Below are 478 nucleotides of genomic sequence, written 5' to 3'. Positions count from 1 at the left end.
GAGGTGGTGGCAGACAGGGTTAGATCTTGAAAAGACCTTGTGGGCTATGGAGAGGACTTAGGCATTCACCAGGAGTAAGGTGGGAGCCCTGGAGAGTTCTGAACAGAAGAGGCGTCTGTGACTTGACTTGGGTTTTCACAGGCTCTCTCGGGCCACACTCATGTCTGTGTCCCTGCTCCCCTGTCTATCGCCAGGAATCCCAAGCTGGGCCTTGGGATCCAAGGATCATAAGTCAGGTCCAGATTCTGGCCTTGCTCAGTGGCCCGCCAGCCGCGGGAGCCCCAGGCCAGGGTCCCGAGCTGTGGGGGGACCGTGGTGACCTGACCCCGGCCCTGCCCCTCCCCCCAGTCTTCCTGCTCCTCCCAGGAGCGTCTGCACCAGCTGCCCTACCAGCCCACCGTGGATGAGCTCCATTTCCTCTCCAAACACTTCGGCAGCACCGAGAGCATCACAGACGAGGATGGCGGCCGCCCCTCCC

At 61.7% G+C, this 478-nt stretch overlaps 1 protein-coding gene across 1 annotated transcript in view; it reads left to right on the top strand.

Annotated features, from left to right (window-relative positions):
• MAST1 (microtubule associated serine/threonine kinase 1) overlaps positions 1-478 on the top strand; it is a 25033-nt gene that overhangs the window by 6427 nt on the left and 18128 nt on the right. The window contains exon 5 of the mRNA XM_010855530.1: positions 349-472. Coding sequence (XP_010853832.1) covers positions 349-472 — 124 coding nt within the window. The remainder of the gene's footprint in view (positions 1-348; positions 473-478) is intronic.

This window comes from Bison bison, unplaced genomic scaffold, assembly GCF_000754665.1.
Source record: "Bison bison bison isolate TAMUID 2011002044 unplaced genomic scaffold, Bison_UMD1.0 scf7180017864365, whole genome shotgun sequence".
Classification (NCBI taxonomy): Eukaryota; Metazoa; Chordata; class Mammalia; order Artiodactyla; family Bovidae; genus Bison; species Bison bison.
Note: the sequence above shows the minus strand (reverse complement) of the source record. Positions and strands in the feature narration are given on the sequence as shown.